The 15,540-nt window shown below is 53.3% G+C and overlaps 3 protein-coding genes across 5 annotated transcripts in view; 1 reads left to right on the forward strand and 2 right to left on the reverse strand.

The window, feature by feature from the left end:
* The window catches only part of LOXL2 (lysyl oxidase like 2), a 55,292-nt gene extending 54,958 nt beyond the window's left edge, over positions 1–334 (forward strand). The window contains exon 14 of the mRNA XM_069035393.1: positions 69–334. Coding sequence (XP_068891494.1) covers positions 69–148 — 80 coding nt within the window. The 3' untranslated portion in view covers positions 149–334. The remainder of the gene's footprint in view (positions 1–68) is intronic.
* Positions 335–475: 141 nt separating this feature from the next.
* On the reverse strand, positions 476–10,620 carry R3HCC1 (R3H domain and coiled-coil containing 1). 3 transcript variants are annotated; one of them, XM_069035395.1, is made up of 8 exons: positions 10,489–10,522; positions 10,017–10,144; positions 9,010–9,147; positions 7,286–8,402; positions 6,869–7,041; positions 4,353–4,423; positions 3,584–3,679; positions 476–2,060 (listed from the first exon to the last, which is right to left on the reverse strand). In XM_069035395.1, exons 2-8 carry the CDS (start codon positions 10,109–10,111, stop codon positions 1,912–1,914), a joined length of 1,839 nt encoding a protein of 612 aa, XP_068891496.1. In that variant the 5' UTR covers positions 10,112–10,144; positions 10,489–10,522; the 3' UTR covers positions 476–1,911. The 3 variants fall into 3 exon arrangements, with proteins under 3 accessions (XP_068891496.1, XP_068891495.1, XP_068891497.1); XM_069035394.1 differs by lacking the exon at positions 10,489–10,522 and adding an exon at positions 10,547–10,620 and having other exon boundaries at positions 477–2,060; XM_069035396.1 differs by lacking the exon at positions 10,489–10,522 and adding an exon at positions 10,547–10,620 and having other exon boundaries at positions 1,977–3,105.
* A 3,618-nt stretch (positions 10,621–14,238) lies between these two features.
* LOC138121714 (D(1) dopamine receptor-like) lies at positions 14,239–15,540 on the reverse strand. Its single transcript, XM_069035491.1, has one exon. It carries the CDS (start codon positions 15,538–15,540, stop codon positions 14,239–14,241), a length of 1,302 nt encoding a protein of 433 aa, XP_068891592.1.

Genomic DNA, 15,540 nt, shown 5'->3' on the forward strand with positions numbered 1-15,540 from the left:
CTCTCCCAGTGTTCCCAAGTGTTTTTCCCTTCTCCTGCTCACCCTGTGCTCTCCTGTGGCCTCTCCAGGTGGCTCCTTCAGCGAGGAGACGGAGCAGAAGTTCGACCACTTCAGGGGACTCACAAATAACAACGTGTCCGCCCGGTAGAATTCCCACTAATTTAAGGAAGCCAGGACTCCTGCTCCGGCCCTTCCCGAACCACTGCACCCCCAGGAAATCGAGCCTCAATCAAACTCTGAACTTCAGGGGAATCCTTCCCTGAAGAAGCCTCTCCCTCCCCGGTTTAGGTGCTCAGGCCACCCCTCGGTGCCTCCTGCAATTCCAGCCCCGCTCCTGGCGGGAGCTTCCAGCTCCCCTCGGCTCCGGCTCTTCACCATTCCAAGGATTTCTCCCGCACTTTGCAGCACCACCTTTCCTCACAGGCGAGCACCCCTCGCCTCGGGTTGGGTGCCAGCCACCTAAAAGTGCCTTTTCCCTTCATTTCCAAGGAATTATTTGGGAATTTCCAGCTCTTTTCCACTCTCACCGCCTCCGTTTGTGCTGCTGCTTCCTGCACTCGGCTCCTCCTCAGCACCGACTCCAGTTCAGCAAGGAAATACAAGGAAAGGGAACAAAAAGAAGGAAAAAAGGAGCAGCATTTGTGAGCAGAACAGCGTAAAGCTGAATTTAATACCACAGTGAAACGCTTGGATCCAACAGCTCCGGAGGGGAGCAAACGCAGAACATGGAATTTCCCACGGAATCAGAGCTCCCTGAAGCCACCCTCAGCACCCAGAACTCAGCAGATTCCCGGGGATGAGGCCTCAGGGCTGGGAATTCCCATCCCACAGGGATCATCCACCCAACAGATGCTGTGCCCATCCAAAAATCACCTCCCAGCTGGATATTCCATCTTTTCCTAAAGGTTGAATCAGGCAGGGTGTTGTAGCCTCGTGCACCTTGCAGAGGGAATTCCCGGCTCTCATCCCCAGGGATCTGCTCCTGTGGGAATTCCCAGTGGTGCTCCCTGTGCTCCTCTGTTTGTTTGAGGACGCTTTTTTTTTGCCACAGAGCTCCAGCCACAGCTCATCCCATAGAAACCTTTTCCCTAGAAGCCTTTGGGGTATTTCTTCTCACAATTCCTGGAAATTTGGGGGTTTCCCCCCTTTTTCCATGTCCTGGATTTCCGGCTGATTCCGCAGGGGATTAAAACTGGCTGCCAACTTCCCCCAAACCCCACCTCACAGGGATGGTGTGAGGCTTAAAAATGCAGAAATATTTGGAATATCTGTCATTTCTCCAGTGACCCAGAGGGCAGCTGGAAAAGGGCTTTTAACCATCCTGGCAACTGGGAAACTCCATTTTTCCCTCAGAATTCCAGACTGGAGCACAAGCAGAGCCTGGGATGGGGGTGGAAGCTCATCTTAAAGAGGCAAAGTCTGGTTTTCCTTCCCTACCGAGCAGATCCCAACTTTCCCCACCAGCAGGGCAAGGTCAGGCTCTTTAAACTCCATAAATAAGGAGAAAAATCCCTAAAACTTGCATTCCCTACCTGTCAGTTTCCTGGGATCTCTGAACAGCAACATTACAACAAACATGGAACAGATTTTTTAACTCCTGCCCTTGCTTAAGACTTGAATTTCGGCCAAAAAACTCCAATTCCCCTCCTCTTAACTCCTATTTTTTTTTTTTTCTGGCAAAACAGAGCAGGAATAAGGAATAAAGAAACAATCTGCTGCCCTAGATGCTTTCAAACCCCCAACAAAGAATTCCAGCACCTCCCAGGGCTCCGGAATAAAAAACCCCTCCTTGAACAAGAAACTTCCCCCATTCCCAACTTTTCCAAGCTGGTGCTGATTCCATCAAGGATCACCCCCGTGGCACTGAGTGCTCTGTGTGCGTTTCACTCCTTCCCTGGGAGCTGAGCTGCGTTATTGCTCCTGATCCAAGGATTCTGGCTGGAAAACTTCCATCCCTGTGGCCTCCTGCTGCCTGTGCCTCCAGCCCAGCGCGTGGGATACGAGTCTCCTGGCCACTGCTGTGTCCGTCTGCGGCCTCTCTTTGCCCAGGTGAAGGAGTTCTAGGGGAAAAATGGGAAAAATTGATCCCGCTGAGGCTTGGGTAGGGAGCGATTGGTGGCTAAATCCCAAAAATCCGCCCTCTGTTCTGCTGTTTGGTTGATTGATCTGCATCAAATCCTTCGATCCCTGTGAATAAATCGGGGTTGTTTGTTCCTAGGAAGATGCAATTCCGTGTTTTCCAGTGGAATTTCCAGAGGGGTTTGGTCGCTGTAAAGCTCCAGGTCTCTTCTGCTGGGGTGGAAAATTGTTCCCCATCCTCTTCCAGGAACCATTCCTGGCAAAATTCCCAACATCCCATCCCCGTGAAAAACCCAGGCAATTGATCCGTGCTCCATAAAGCTTGATCTCAACTTACAGCTCCTTAAAACCAGTGCCTAAATCCTTGGAAAACAGCAAGGAAAAGGGGGGAAAAAATAAAAAATCTGCATTTTAAATAATATCTAAATATTTAGGAAGCCCTTTGGTCAGTGCCCTCCATCTCTTGGATTGCTGCAATTCCATCTGCAAGGAAGAAATCCACCAAAATGTTACCAAGTCCACAAGAATTTGGATTTGGGAATTCATTTGTTCATCCTTTATCAATTTGCAGAGAGTTTTTATCCACACAGCAAGGGGGGGGAGGGGGCTTTGCTTGTTTTTCCAGGAGTTTCATTGATAAAGTTATTAAAAAAAAAAATCATTAAAGAGACACTGCCAGCTAATTAAAATCCGGATTTGTGTTTGGGAAAAGATCCATTTAAAGCAGATACCAAGAGAATTTCTGTTGAATTATTGTATTTAATGATTAATTTGAATTTAACCTGATTCACAAGAGTGAATAAATGAAAAAACAGATGAAGGGGAGATGCAAATAAATCCAATTTTTGGCTGTTTCCCTTCAATCCAGCAGTGCTGACAACTCAGGAATTTGTCACTGTGACAGTGTCCCTTTAAAGCAGTGAAATTGGAATTTATTCCCACTGCAGTGAGCTGGAAAATCCCAGGAACTGTTGGTTCAGAGTCTCTGCTGCTGCTGAGGTTCATGGCTTTGCTTTCCTGATCAATCTGATTGAAAAGGCAATGAAACCAATCAATCAATCAATCAATCAATCAGCTGATGGTAATCAATCAAACGATGTTCATGGCTCAGCTTCACCATTTCTCCTTCCTGAATAAAATTATGCCAACCACGAGGACTGGGTTTGTCTCATTGGGATGGTGCAGGGGGAGAGGGAAGAGAAAATTCCTGGGAGATTTTATGGCTTGGGGCCGTGCTTCCAAAAAATCCCAATTCCAGCACAACCCTTCCCTTCCACCGCCCCAAAAGAGCAGCAAATTACACCAAAAAACCCCTAAATCTGAATTCCAGCAGAATTCCAGGCTCCACACCACAGCTCAGTGCCAATAAATCCACAAAAAACCAATCCAGCAGGGAAATCATTGGTCCTGAATAGGAATTTTCTCCTGGTTTTGTCACCTGGAGCGACTCAGGAGTGGGAAATCAAAGGAATGTGGGATGAATTTGGGGGGAATCTTGTCTTACTTGGTCTCTGGAGTGCCTTGATCTTGGATTGTTTCGTTGCATGGATCAGGGGCCGGATCTTCAGGCAGGGGTAACGGCGGCCCAGGGCCTGCGACGCTGCAAGGACCAGAAATTGCTGGAATTAACCCCAAAAAGCTCAGGATTACACTCAGTAATTCGGGCATTTGCTCAGGACTTGGACTAAACCAGCTGGAGTCGTGGTGGGCACCTCGGGAACAATCCCAAAAAATGTTCTTTTAAAGGAATTTTGTCACTTTTTAGAGCAAATCCCGCCCCCCCCCAAAAAAAAAGAGCAAAACCTGCTGGGATACAGGAGGATGGAAACCCCTCCAGGGCTGGCTCTGACCTGAACTTGGGGTGTTTATCCCCAAAAAAAAAAGCCAGTTTGTCCAGAGTTTTGGTGCCATCCCACTCCCAAAGTCCCTGGGAAGTGACTGGATGATTTTAGGAATTTTTCCCAGAAAAAAATAGGAAAAAAGTGAAAAAAGAGATGATGGTTATTATTATCATCATCATCATCATCTTTAATTCCTAAGAGTGCACAAAGCTGCATCCAAGGCAATTCCAACCCAGTTCCCACACCCCACCCCAGAAATTCCAGCTTCCCAAAAACCTTCCAGGCTGGAAAGGAACAGGATAAAAAAAGATGGGATGAGCCCTGAGTGCCTCTGGCAGCGGCTCAGCCCAGCAAAAATCCCACTGCAAACCAGTTCAGGGCACTGGGAAGGGGCTGGGAGCTTTGGGATCCCTCAATCCCAGCCCCAAATACCTGTGGAAAGGCTGGAAAAGATTCCCAGGGCGTGGGTATCGTCCACCCACTGGATTTTGAAGCCGCTCTCGCTGCAAGGAAGGAGAAGAATTTTCATGAACGTCCACAAAAATGAAGCCCCAATAAAACCCAGCAGCCCCAGGAGGGGTTTTTAGGGTTTTGGGTGCTTTCCAAAGTATTATTCCCATTTTAAATGGGGGTAAAAGGCAGGAAAAGAAGGAACAAAGAACATTAAAAGTGCCCTTTTCAAGGCCACGGTAGAAAATTCCCCCAAAATTCTCCTTTTCCCCTCAAAGCCAACCTCAGTTTCAGGGATATTATCATTTTTGAAGTGCTTCCCAAGCAGCCCCCAAGCTGAGGCACAACAGTAAAATCAAAGGGTTCATGAAGGGTTTCAGGGTGAAAATCCCATCAAGAGTCTGTGGGAAATGGGAATTTGGGAGCAGGAACCCGAAGTGCTCCTGCAGCACAAGGAACCCAATCCCCTGCCCCGCTGGCTCCACCCTTCTCCAGCTCTGCTTCACTCCCAGAGAGTGGAAAAACCAATCTGAGCAACAGGCAGGGATGTTTAAAATATGATTTAAAATCCTGATTTAAATGTAATTTTAAAACAGAATTTGTGGGGTTTCACTGAAGGGAATGTTCACATCTAACCCAGGAATGATCCCAAGGGATGGCGAGAGGAAAACAGGGAATGGTGCCTTTTACAGGAGTGAGAGGAACTCAGAGCTGGGCCCAGCTCTGCCCTCACTGAAGAATTATTTAAGTTTTATTATTTAAGTTATTTTATATATATCATATATAAATATATTTAAGTATATTAGTATTTATTTAATATTATTAGTAGCATTTATTTAAGTATATTAGTTTTAAATCATCATTTAAATGTATTTTTAAAGTAGAATTCGTGGGGTTTAATTTATGGCATCATTGTATTATATTAGTATTTATTAGTAGTATTTATATTAGTATTTATTTAATATTATCAGTAGTAGTTATTTAAGTATATTAGTTTTAAATGGTCATTTAAATGTATTGTTGAAGTAGAATTCATGGGGTTTAATTTATAGCATCTTTATATTAGTATTTATTAATAGTATTTATATTAGTATTTAATATTATTAGTAGTATTTAAGTATATTAGTTTTAAATTGTCATTTAAATGTACTTTTAAAGTAGAATTCATGGGGTTTAATTTATGGGGTGTTTGTATTAGTATTTATTAGTAGTATTTATATTAGTATTTATTTAATATTATTAGTAGTATTTATTTAAGTACATTAGTTTTAAATCATCATTCAAATGTATTTTTAAAGTAGAATTCATGGAGTTTAATTTATGGGATCTTAATATTATATTAGTAGTTGTTATTACTATTTATATTATATTAGTATTTATATTATATTAGTATTTATTTAATATTATTAGTAGTATTTATTCAAGTATATTAGTTTTAAATGGTCATTTAAATGTATTGTTAAAGTAGAATTCGTGGGGTTTAATTTATGGCATCTTTATATTATATTAGTATTTATTAGTAGTATTTATATTATATTAGTATTTATTTAATAATACTAGTAGTATTTAAGTATATTAGTTTTAAATCATCATTTAAATGTACTTTTAAAGTAGAATTCATGGGGTTTAACTTATGGCATCTTTATATTAGTATTTATTAGTAGTATTTATATTAGTATTTATTTATTAGTAGTAGTAGTATTTATTTAAGTATATTAGTTTTAAATCATCATTTAAATGTATTTTTAAAGTAGAACTCATGGGGTTTAATTTATGGGGTCTTAGTATTTATTAGTAGTATTTATATTAGTATTTATTTAATATTAGTAGTAGTATTTATTCAAGTATATTAGTTTTAAATGGTCATTTAAGTGTATTTTTAAAGTAGAATTCATGGGGTTTAATTTATGGCATCTGTAGAGGGAATGTTCCTTTTCCAGCTCTGCTTCGCTCCCAGAGAGTGGAAAACCAAATTTCAGGAATCACACACACACACAAAGCAGGAAGGAAAGAATGATTTGGAACACAGTTGGAAATCCTAATTGAAATGTAATTTTAGAATAAAATTCATGGGGTTTAACTGAAGGGATCTGCAGAGGGAACGTTCCCATCTAACCCAGGAATTATCCCAAGAGAGGAGGGGGATGTGGGGAGGGAAACGGGAGAGGAACTCAGAGCTGAGCTTTGTTCTGCTCCTGCCTTTATCCAACCTCATTCCCTGCATTTCCTGGGTAAATCTCATCCCCAGCAGCAGCACTGAGCCCTTTGCCTTGGAAACGCTGATGGAATCACCTCATTCCACTCAGGAACTGACCAAAAAAAGCTCCTAAAAAACACCTGGATAAAGCCAGGCTGTGGATAACTGGGGGTGCCAGAGCCCTGGAGTAAAGCTGGGCTTTAAACCAGGCCTAAACTGCAGGGAAAGCTCCTTTGAGGCACACAGAGAGGGGAAGGTGGAACTAAAATTCCCAGTTTTGCTCGCCTGGGGAGTTACTCACTGGAAATCTGAGAATATTTCCAGGAGATCCTCGGTTTTCAGGGATGAGGGGAAGTCGTAGATCTCGGTCACGTGGCCGAAGTCGCCCTCGCTGACCTGGGCGGTGCCGTAGCTGGAATAATCCACGCTGATCCTCTGGATGCTGACGTCCTTCACCGTCAGATTCCCAACGATCTGGGAAGATCCCGACACAAGAATTAAAAACCAAAACAACAGAGAGGGTGAGAGGGTTCCATCCCCTCCAAAACAAGGATTAAAAACCCAAACACCGAGCCAGGGGGACGGAGCTTGACCAGCTCCGAGCCCAGCCCTCACCTCGGCCACTCAAACCCCGTCTGCACCACCCAGGAATCCCAGGGATTCTCCTCCCAGGGACCGATTCCTTCCCTTCTTTCCCCAAAATTCCCTCAAGCTTCACCTCTGCCAGGAGCTCCGCTGTGCAGTCGTCCTCGAGGCCGCTCTGCCTTGTCCCCTCTCTGTCACCTGCAGCCAAATCCAGGCCCCTCCACAGCGCCTCGGCCACATCCGAGTGTTCCTTGTCCTCCTCCTCCCTGCTGCGGGAAGCACCCTCCGGAGCCGACGGATCACCACCACGGAGCAGCTCAGGAGCAGCCAGAGCCTCACCTGGGCCCTCCCCAAAGCTCTGGAGGGGTTTTTGCTCCACCTGGCCAGAGCTGGGGCTCTCCTGCTCTCGGCTTTCCAGCGTGGAAAAACTCCGGCCTCCCTCGGCATTCCCGGAGTCCTGGTCCTGGGCTGCAGGCGGGGATTTCTTCCTGCTGCTCTCCAGGCTCTGGGCAGCAGCACCTCGGGGTTCCAGCACCGGTGACTCCACCACAGCCGGCTCTGTGCAGCTGCCACCGTGGTTTTCCAAGGGGAAGGAGCTTTTCCCACACTCTGCCCCTCCGGCATCCCGGCTGGGTTGGTTTTCCTCTTGCACTTGGCCCTGGGATTCGCTGCCTTCTGGAATGCCAGTGTTGGCACAGCTCGAATCTTGCTCTCCTGCTTCAGGCGGCCGTGTGTCGTCTCCAGAAGGCAGGGAATGGGAACAGTCTTTATCCCGACTTTCCTGCTCACGGGCATCGCTGCTGTTCCCTAAGGATGGCACGTTTTCCTCACACGGAGGACGCTCAGCGCTGCCTTTGCCTGGAACATTCTCTTCCCCAGGCTCCTGCTGCTTCCCAGGGCTGCCTCCATCCTCGCCCCCCTCCAGCTGGGTGTCCCCGCTGGAATTTTTGGGGCAGTTTTCCCCTCCTGGAGCCGCATCCCCGCCCGGCTCCGCGCCGGGGCTCTCCCGCTCCCTCCAATTCGCCTTTTTCCGGATGCCCTTGGGCACGTACAGGGCTTTGTCCGGCTTCTTCCTGGGCGGCCTCGTGATCCTGCCCGAGCCCACGGAGGCCCGGGAGTTGTCCCCGTGGATGTCCCCGGGGTGCCGCAGCCGGAGCCCCCGGCCCCCCCGGCCCCAGGGCTGCGCCGGGCGCTGGGACCGAGGGGGGTTGGTCCCAGGTTTTTGGTCGCTCGTGGTCTCGTTGGGAAGCCTGGGAATGAGGGGATGGTGGGAGGTGAGCGGGGGAAGCCGAGGGATGTGGGGTTTGGTGGAGGAAAAGGAGGAGAAGCAACGAATCCATAAAGAAGTCGGGACAGAGGGAAAATCCCGCTGTTCTTAGGGTCTGGAAGGTGCCGTTAGTAATGGAGACCTTGAATGGGACACGGTGACTTTGTGCTTGATCCAAGGGCTGGAGCCCCTCTGGAGAGAGGCTGGAGGGCTGGGAATGCTCAGCGTGGGGAAGGGAAGGTTCCAGGGCCTGAAGGGGCTCCAGGAGAGCTGGAGAGGGACTGGGGACAAGGGCTGGAGGGGCAGGACACAGGGAATGGCTTCCCACTGCCAGAAGGCAGGGATGGATGGGATATTGGGAAGGAATTCCTGGCTGTGAAGGGCTGGGATGGAATTCCCAGAGGAGCTGTGGCTGCCCCTGGATCCCTGGAAGTGCCCAAGGCCAGGCTGGAGCACCCTGGGACAGTGGGAGGTGTCCCCAGAAGGTGACAAGGGGTGGCACTGGGATGAGTTTCGGGTCCCTCCCAGACTATTCCAGGATTCCATGATCCTTGTCAGCTCCAGCCCAACCAACCCCGGCCCTGCCTCACCTGACGGCCGAGTGACAAATGACCGTCCTCCTCCTCCAGCCCTCTCCCACCGAGAAGCTGCTCAACAATTCCATGTTTTCCACGGTCCGATGGATCAGGTACCTGAGGCGACTGGACAGGGGCGGGAACAGGAGCACCCTGAAAGGACAGAGGGCTCAGCAGGAAGGGATGGGAATGCAGGAAAAATTTAACAACCTCTATCCCGAGTCATTCCCAGCACGGGATTGAAATCAGAAAAAAGCCCAGCAGGACTTTATGATATTAAAGAGCCCGAATCCCATCCCAGATGTGCACCCAGACACATTTTACACATAAACTGGAGCGTGGGGAGGCTGGGAATGCCTGACCCCAAGGCCTTGGACTCTCATTCCTGCCTGCATCCATCTGGGAAAGGCTGGGAAGCAGCAGCAGAAGGCTGCTGCTGCTCCCCTTCCTCCCAGTGCTCCAGAAACGGGGAATAACACAAGAATAGATCAACAAACCCCACGTTCAATGTCACTGCTGTCACACGGGGTTTGTCCCCGAGCGTTTGACAGCTGCACAGGTGATTTCTTTGCCAAGTATTTTACAAAAAAAAAAAAAAGCACTGAAACAAATATTTAAGGTCACGAGAAGCTGGCAGGGAGCTGAGCCCGGCACTGCCACCCCCACTCCCGTCCAGCAGCCTGGGCTTGGCCACCCCAAGGGCTCCAAAGGTCACTGGATCGGGAACAGATCCAGGCAAACCCAGGGTGAGCGGTGGTCAGTGTAAAAGCCACCGATGGCCACCAAACATCGCCTAAAGGAGCAACCAGAGGAGGGGATCCCACACCAACCCCAGGGCATGCTCCGAGCACCTGGAGCTCCACGGACAGACCCCAAATGCTGCCGCTTTCACCCCAAAAAATGATGCAAACCGCGAGCCAAAAGTCCCAACGTGTCACTGCTGCTCCCATCGCCCAAGGGACTGCCCGGGCAGCAGGGACGGGGTCAGCCCCGGCCACCCCCTGCCCGGGCCGGGCACCCACCGGTGATGCTGCCCCTGCACCATGAAGTGCTCCAGCTCCTCCGCGATCCTGCCCACGAACTCATCCTCGGTGGGCGACAGGAAAACGCCATCCATGGAGCGCAGCGCCAGGGTGGCAGCGGGGGGAGCCTGCCGGGGGACAGGGACAGGGACACGCGTGGAGGGACGGCCACAACCCCCCCCCCCCCCCCGAGTGCCCAGCACCCCCTGTAAACCTCACCCGCCCCCTCTGCTGCTGCACTGACCCGTCTGCCCCCCCTTCCCTGGGCACCCCGATATCCCCCTGCCCTGGGCACCCCCGGCCCCCCACCCCGCTCTCTGCATCCCCCCGCACCCCCAGCACCCAGCGCTGCCCCTCCTCCTCCCAGCGCCACGTGCTGCCTCCTGTCCCCGTCACCACCCCCATCCATCCCCGAGCCCCCGTCGCCCCCATCCCCGCACCCCCGGACCCACCGCGCCCCCCGCTCCCGCACCCCTGGTGTGCCCCCCAAAGCTCCGGCCGCCCCGTCCGGGGTCCCCCCGCATCCTCACCGCCAGGCCCGGCCGAGCGGCGGATGCCGGTGCGGCGCCTGCGCCTGGTCCCGGCTCCTCCCGCCCGGCCCCGGCTCCTCCCGCCCGGCCCCGGCTCCTCCCGCCCGGTCCCGGCTCCTCCCGCCCGGTCCCGGCTCCTCCCGCCCGGTCCCGGCTCCTCCCGCCCGGCCCCGGCTCCTCCCGCTCGATCCCGGCTCCTCCCGCCCGGCTCTGGCTCTCCTTGCTTGATCCTATCTCTTCTCTCCCCGTCCCGGCTCTTCCCTCCCTGTCTCGGTTCTGTCCCTCTCGATCCCGGCTCTTTCCTCCCCGTCCCGGTTCTGTCCCGCCCGTCCCGGTTCTTCCCGCCCGTCCCGGTTCTGTCCCTCTCGATCCCGGTTCTTTCCTCCCCGTCCCGGTTCTGTCCCTCTCGATCCCGGTTCTTCCCGCCCGTCCCGGTTCTGTCCCTCTCGATCCCGGTTCTTCCCGCCCGTCCCGGCTCCATCCGAGCCATTCCCACGCTGGTGCCAGGAGAGATCCTGGCTCTGCTCTGTCCAAAGCCTCCCGGCCAGGGTTAATCCCCGCTCTCTCCCCCTCCTGAGCGCTCCACAATCACCACGGAGATTGCGGCAGCCGCGCCGGGTTTCTCAAGAGCCTCTGCCGGGCTCCTGCGGGCGCTGGGGACGCTCAGGCAGCCCTGACCCCGCCTGGAGCTGCTTTCCTGGGAAGCCATCCCGGCCTTTCCCTGAGGAGCAGCTGAGGTCTCCAATTCGGAAGCAAATCAGGCAAGGCATCACCCCACAGCAGCCGCGTCCCATTATCCTCCCCTGCGCTCGTTCCCCCCTTTCTCTGCTAAATCCGTTCTTCCTAAAATTCCTGATTTTTTTCTTGCTGAAAAATCACTTTAAGGCCAGCAGCCATTCCCTATCCCGGGCTGTCCTCCTGCAATTCCAGCTGGGAATGGAGCAGTGGACACAACTCCTCCCTTCCTGCCTGCCCCAGCCTAACACACTAAAATCATGGAATGGTTTGGATTAGGATGAACCTCACATTTTTCCCGTCTCCCTGCTGACTTCCACACGGATTTGATGCTTTTCCTCCTTCCCCTCTTTTGCAAATATCTCCTTACTTGGGTTCCTCTGCTCCCCACCTAAAACCCCAGAACCTGTCCCCGGGTCACCCATGGTAAATCCAGAGCTCCTGGAAGTGACCTGGAGGTTTTTTTGGGATTAGAGGGCAGGATCGGGCACAAATCCTGACTCAATCCCTGCTCCAGGATCAGCCCCAGGTAGGAATAATTTCACTCACCTGAGTGTGTAATTTGGGATGGGAGAAGGAGGAGGAGGAGGAAGAGGAAGAAGATGAGGAAGACGCTTCCCAGTGGAATTACAGAGGAAACCTGTGCAGGAAAAAAGGGGGGAAAGCGCCGCATTCTGCAGCCAGGTAAACAAGGGACGTCTGTGCCCAAGCCAGCCCCAGTCACACCAGTTTGGAGCTGTTCCCGTTTCCCAGTCTGCCCGCAGGAATGTCTGTAACACGCAGGGATTTGTTCCAGAGCCTGGCAGGTTTGGGGTTGGCTCTGCCACCACCTCGTCCCTCCTGCTGCCAGGCCCGGGGAGCTGCCAAGGCCCGGGTCAGAGCTGCTGCAGGAAAATGCAGAGTAATTAAACACAGGTAATAATCGGGCACCAAAAAAAGGGTCACTGGAGCCTCTTCGTTGTCTTTCCTCTGCAGGTTCACCCTGCAGCTCGTCACAGACACCGAGCTGCTCGTTGTCCTCCGATCCCTTTACAAACAACCCTGGATTCAGCCCCCAAACTTTGCCACGAGCCTCAGGAAACTCTTCCAAAAGAGTTTTGGGAAAAGCTGGGCACTGCAGTTCCCTCCTGCCGCCAAGCCAGGAGTCCCATGTACCCCACAACACCCTGAATTATAAATATTAATTATAAATATCAATTATAAAGTATTAATTAAAAACTATTACAGCAGCGTTCGGATTAAAATCAGTCGTTTGAGGGGTTCCAGATGATCGTCCCCATCTCAGACCAACAATTCCTTTTCTAAATCAGGCTGAAAAACCCCACGGTTGTTTCGGATTGGCCCAAAATCCTCCTCGCTGTCGCACGGGGAGATGTCGTGGATGGCGTTGGGTCCTGTCAGTGCTTCCCTAAAAAAATCCCGAAGTCCCCCGCTCCCCTCCCAGGCTGATCCCGCTGTCCTGGGCTCTGTTTGATAATTAGCGGCGCTCTGTAATTAGCGCTGGCTGATTTCTCCCTTTGTTGCCGTTTGCCGGGGAGGGGGAGACGCTTTCCTGCCGTGCCGGGGAGCTGAGGGCGCCTGGGATTCCCGGCGGGGATGAGCCGGGCTTAATCAGGCGGGGATCAAAACCTGATCCTCCCCAAAGCCACCGTCACGGCTGGAAGGGAGCGCCGGGAGCCGCTCCTGACCCCTCTGATCAGACAGAACATTCCAGAGGTTGATTGGGAGCACGGGGAGCTTCTGAAGAGGCTTCGTGATTTGCAATGAGAAATGAGGCAGCTCCAGAGGCAGAGCGGAAGGATCCGGAATGAAATGGAGCAGGAAGGGAATTAGAGGGAATAAAAAGCGAAAGGAGAGGGAACGGCCTCGGAACGGGAGGATCTGAGGGATGGAAGCGGTGGTGGAGGTGCAGAAATCAAGAAAATGTTGTTGATTCTCTGCTGTTCCCTCTGAAGGGCTCGGACACGCTCATTCCCAAAGGTTCCAAGCGTCCAAAACCCTGGATTTTAGGGATCAAACCCAGCTGTGGTCGCCGCCAGGACCACCCCCAGCCGGGCAATCCCAGCTCAGGGACGCTCCGAGACTCCTGCCCCGGGGCCAGAGCAGATTTTCAGCTGCCAAATCCTTCCTGCAGCCCGCTCCAGACACAGCAGCTCCCGAACAGAGCCCCGGGGCCCCGCGGGAGGCGGCGCGGCCCGGCCGGACCTGCAGGGCGAGTTCCTGAGGGTGGGGACAGCCGGAGGCGAGCCCGGGAGAGTCGCCCTGGCAAATCCATCGCCTCCTTCCCGCTCATCCCGCTGGTTTTCCATGGCCGGAGGCGCCGCTCAGCATCGTCCACCGAGCTCCAGGCAGCTCTGGCCAGCTCTGCCAGCATCAGCTGGCACCCAGTGACCAGCTGGATTTGGCCAGTGCCCACCCAGCAGCTCCAGCCCGGCGACCAGTTGGATTTGGCCAGTGCCCACCCAGCAGCCCCAGACCAATGACCAGCTGGATTTGGCCAGCGCCCATCCAGCAGCCCCAGCCCGGTGGCCACAGGACACAGACAGTGGCCAAAGCCGCCTCTCTCCCCACAGGCACAGCTGGGTTTTCATTTCCCGACCACGGAGAGGCTCAGGAGACCACACCAGCTCTGCTTTCTGAGCTGGAGTCACCAGGGAAGTGAATCCCAGCCCTTCCATTTCCATCTCTTGCAGAAAGTGTTGGGGTTTTTTTCCATGGGTGAACCAGAGAAAGCAGCAACACAAATCCCTGCTGCCCCCCGGGCTGGGGCCAAAATCCAGTCACAAAAACACAGCTGGAGACCCCTGGAAAACCTCCGTGGCTGTTCCACAGCTGGTAATGCAACCAGAGTGGAACACCCACAGCATCCTCAGCTCCCCAGAGAACGGGCAGTGCCGGCAGTGTCCCAGCTTCCCTCTCTGCTGGGGACATTCCCACCCCCCTTTCCCACCCTGGATTCAATGGAAGGCGCTGCTGGCCAGCGGGGGATTCCTCCCCAGCGAGATCGGGGTCCCACACTCAGGAATGCTCTTGTGAGGGGGAGAGGAGCCCGGAGATGCCCTGTCCAAGGACACCTCGTGGTTTTCCACCTGCAGCACAGCGTGGGGCAGCAGCTGCGGGTGGCCGAGGGTCTCCTCCGCGCCGCGGTCGGTGCTGTCGGGGTGGAAGGACACCAGCTCGTTGCTGAAGGTCACCGTCTCCACAGCGCTGCCCCAGCCCAGCAGGGAGGCAAAAGCCCTGCGGAATTCCGCGTTGAAGGCGTAGATGATGGGATTGAGGGCGGAGTTGGCCCAGCCCAGCCAGGTGAAGGCGCTGAGCACGGTCCCGCTGACGCACGGCAGCGCTCCCCGGTCCCGGAGCTCGGCATCGCAGAAGGGCACCAGGCAGTTGAGCACAAAGAAGGGCAGCCAGCAGCACACGAAGACGCCCACGATGATGGAGAGGGTCTGCAGCACCTTGGTCTCCTTCTTGAGGGAGTTCCTCAGGGAGGTTTCCCGAGGGCTGCCCGGGCAGCTCCGGCCGTGCCCGGCCGCCCTCTCCAGGGAGCAGATCCTGCGCAGCTGGCGCCGGGTGATGCGGAAGAGGCGGCCGTAGGTGCCCAGCATGACGGCGACGGGGATGTAGAAGCTGATGAGGGACGAGGAGATGGCATAGGTCCTGCTGAGGCTGGAATCGCAGCTCCCCTCCTCCGCGGAGCCGTTCAATCCCGGCTGCGCTCGGCTGGGCAGCTCCCGGTCCTTGTGCCACCGCAGCTGCACGGGGATGAAGGAGATGAGGAGGGACAGCAGCCAAGCCACCCCGATGGCGACGAAGGCCACGCGCTGCGTCACCATCCTCTGGCAGCGGAAGGGGCTGGCGATGGCCCAGCAGCGCTCCAGGCTGATGAGGCACAGGTGGAGGATGGAGGCCGTGCAGCACGTGATGTCAAAAGCCACCCAAATGTCACAGAAGGCCCCGAAGGGCCAGAACCCCAGCACGTCGGTGGCAGCTCTCCAGGGCATCACCAGCACGGCCACCAGCAGGTCGGACACGGCCAAGGAGACCACGAAGAGGTTGGTGACCTTGGAGCGCAGGTGTCGGAACCTGAGCACGGCCGCGCACACCAGGGCGTTCCCCAGCAGCGTGGAGAGGATGAGCAGGGACAGGCAGGCAGCTGTCACCACGCGCAGGGACACCGAGGAGTGGCTCTGCTCTGCCCAGCTGGTGGCATTGGGCACGTCCTGCCCAGCTCCTCCTGCCGAGGGGTAAAACCCATCCAT

This window comes from Aphelocoma coerulescens, chromosome 22, assembly GCF_041296385.1.
Source record: "Aphelocoma coerulescens isolate FSJ_1873_10779 chromosome 22, UR_Acoe_1.0, whole genome shotgun sequence".
Classification (NCBI taxonomy): domain Eukaryota; kingdom Metazoa; phylum Chordata; class Aves; order Passeriformes; family Corvidae; genus Aphelocoma; species Aphelocoma coerulescens.